We start from the raw sequence: 3043 nt of genomic DNA, 5'->3' as shown, positions 1-3043 counted from the left end.
GGGGGCTGGTAGTAAGAGATACAAACGATACAATTCACACACACCTACATTCTCCTTCCTTTCTCGCAGTCTTCCTTTCCGAACAGAACAAACACTGACAGTAACTATTGAATTCAGGACAAAACCAAACGTTTCGTTTCCAAGAAAATCTTCAATGAGTCTCACTTGGACACAATATTTCACCCGAACATTGATACAAAGCAATGAATATCATAACAGTATAAAAGCAGTTTCAATTGTGGTGCATCATTGGTTGAGACTCTGGCGCAGCGCTCTATTTTCTTGCAAGGTTATTACAACTTTGATCAAAAACGCACGCACTGGTTACAAGCAACATGCACTCGTATCATTGTCATAACGATAATAAGAATTTGCATTTCTCTAACACACACCCACCCTTCACTGTGCAGCATGGTCTAGGCCTAGGTGCTTTACAACGATCAGAACAAACGTGAGGAAAGCGAAGACTCTGGACACTGGGACCGGCGAGGGAGCCTCCCCAGAGTTTGGGCATGAGGGAGTTTTATCATTGGGCTTTTCATCGTCGTCGTCCTGTGCGTCTCTTTCGTCTTTATCATCTTCATCGTCGTCATATCCGGAAAACTTCCAGTTCCCACACCTCGGGAAGTTTTTGGGCGTTTTGGGCATCTGGTCCTTGGTGCCGACCTGTAACATATTGGAGAAACAGGGCGCTAGGTGGGAGGGGGTTATAACTATTTGTGTGTCATGCTGACAAAATGAGTCACTTCTCGCAATCCACAAATGGAGATATTGGCCAAAAATCGACATTAGGGTCAAACTTGTAGATTTTCAATTGATGCCATATTCTTTAACTATAACCTGTCTTTTATTGTTTCATACTAATAAACTGTAAAAACACATATTTAAGCGTGATTTATCTGTTTCTTTAAGGCTTGAATATGTGAAGTAACGCGTTTTGTCAGCACGCTTCACATTTTAACCATTCAACTGCCACACCCACTCTACATGTACTCGTATAATTCTACCAAACCACCCACGACAGACCTGGTAGTGAAGGGGTAAAAAAAAAATATCAAACTTTCATAATTAATTCAATTTCTTATTCAATTTCTAATACGATACGCAAAAAAACCACACCAAAAAATGAAGTTCGCCCGACAGTGTCCGACGTTGAACTAATGCATCTGCACTGGAGAATGTTTCCAAACAGACGCAGTTTTGGACAAAGTCAAAGTCTGTGACAATTTCCTGCGATGTGAATATTATACTCTATAACTGGGCTGGCTTTGGTCACACTTTTTTCTTTGCCGTAAAGTATATAATATATTATACAACATGAGTAATGGATGTACAGAAATGTGGGAAGACATGGAGTGACATCAAGCGACTAGCCCAGGATATGGAAAGGTGGAAAGTCTTTGTTTAGTGGCCTATATCCTGATCCAGGATGAAAAAGACAATGATGATTAAACAGTAGACTTGAGTTTTTTATTACTATCATTCGCGACCTATTTGACCTGCTACACACATCCAGGGTCTCCACTCTCATTGGACCACATTTGGGTCACTCTGACGTAATGTAAGAGGGACGTTTTCAATTTATTTTAAGAATGTGTTTTAGCGGACAGAATGGGGAGGTTGAGAGGGAAGGGGGGCGGGGGAGGTTCGAAATGTACGCACCTGAAACAACAATCCCATTCCTATCTCGGAGTGGAATTCAATGTGGCAATGGAAGAACCAGACACCTGTGGATGAGATGAAAAAGTAAGAGTTGTACAGCAGATCTATATAATATATTATGTTTGTGAAAGTTCGTCACTTTGGTCGCCTAAAACCTCCGAACCATTTAACTTTCGAATTTGAAAAAAAAATAACAGCGGTTCAGAATCATTTAAAAGGTGCACAGTTGTATTAAGGAGTCTGAAGTCACTGGAGTTTAATTTTCAGTTTTTCATTAGTTTCATTTAGATCAAATCTTGGGAAAGTCCGTCTTCAAAGACGTCATTGTAAACAAGTGAAACTTCCGTTCACAAGCAGTGCGCTCTGGTTCCACACCTGAAGTTAGTGGGCGTTTCAGTATTACGATATCATGTAATTGATAGTTAGTATATTGGGTTTTTTTCAGGTGATAAGTAAATCTCTCTTCCAGGCGATATCTATATTTCTCTTTCAGGTGATAACTACATCTCTCTTTCAATTGATCATTTGCAGGTTTTTTGTCTTGCTGGGAAATGACGTAACGATTGAATCGTTTGAGTCCGTTCATCGAACGTGTACCCAGCTAGTATAAACATATACAAGAAAGATCTCCTATAAAATGGCAACTTGTGCTAAAAACTTCCGAGAAAGTTGAAATTGTCATTCATTTGGTTTTGTTGCAGTTATTAAAAAATCAATTAACAATGAAATCTGTTATTAAAGAAAAGAGGGAGCAAATCAATCACTAAAAGAAATTATCACCAGCTAATGAAATGAGTCACTTAATGACTAACTTATTGGTAGGTAAATAAGAGTTCATTAAAAATTGTGGATCCTTTTAAAAAGGTCTGAAGACTGTAGCGACATAGTTGCGCTATACTTAAATACAAAATAGTCCAGTTAAACCAACGTTGTTTTTTTTATTAAGGCACACATGTGTGTATAAGGTGCTTGGGAATAAACGTCAATTCGTCTGTACTTAGTTTGCAACTCGACGTTCTGTCAAGTCTCTACAAGACAAACACACACACACACACACACACACACACACACATACACACACACACACACATACACACACACACTCACGCACACACTGACGTACAGACACACACAGACAGACACACAGACAGACACACGACAAAAGACAAGTAATCAATATTATTGTCCCAATAAAATTCCATCCGTAGTGAATTGTTAATACAGTTCTAAAATTCCCAACAACAACAACAACAACAACATTAACACCACCACCACCATCACTACCACCAAGACCACCACCACCACCACCACCAAAAACAACAACAACAACAACAACAACACCACCACCATCACCACCACCACCACCACCAACAACAACAAA

At 39.5% G+C, this 3043-nt stretch overlaps 1 protein-coding gene across 1 annotated transcript in view; it reads right to left on the bottom strand.

Moving 5' to 3' along the window:
- Positions 1-131: 131 nt before the first annotated feature.
- Positions 132-3043, bottom strand: part of LOC101851770 (laccase-1) — a gene marked incomplete at its 5' end in the record, with an annotated part of 21127 nt that continues 18215 nt past the window's right edge. The window contains 2 exon segments of the mRNA XM_013088808.2: positions 132-666; positions 1663-1727. Coding sequence (XP_012944262.1) covers positions 400-666; positions 1663-1727 — 332 coding nt within the window.

This window comes from Aplysia californica, unplaced genomic scaffold, assembly GCF_000002075.1.
Source record: "Aplysia californica isolate F4 #8 unplaced genomic scaffold, AplCal3.0 scaffold00815, whole genome shotgun sequence".
NCBI lineage: Eukaryota > Metazoa > Mollusca > Gastropoda > Aplysiida > Aplysiidae > Aplysia > Aplysia californica.
This window is presented reverse-complemented; position numbering and strand designations above follow the sequence as displayed.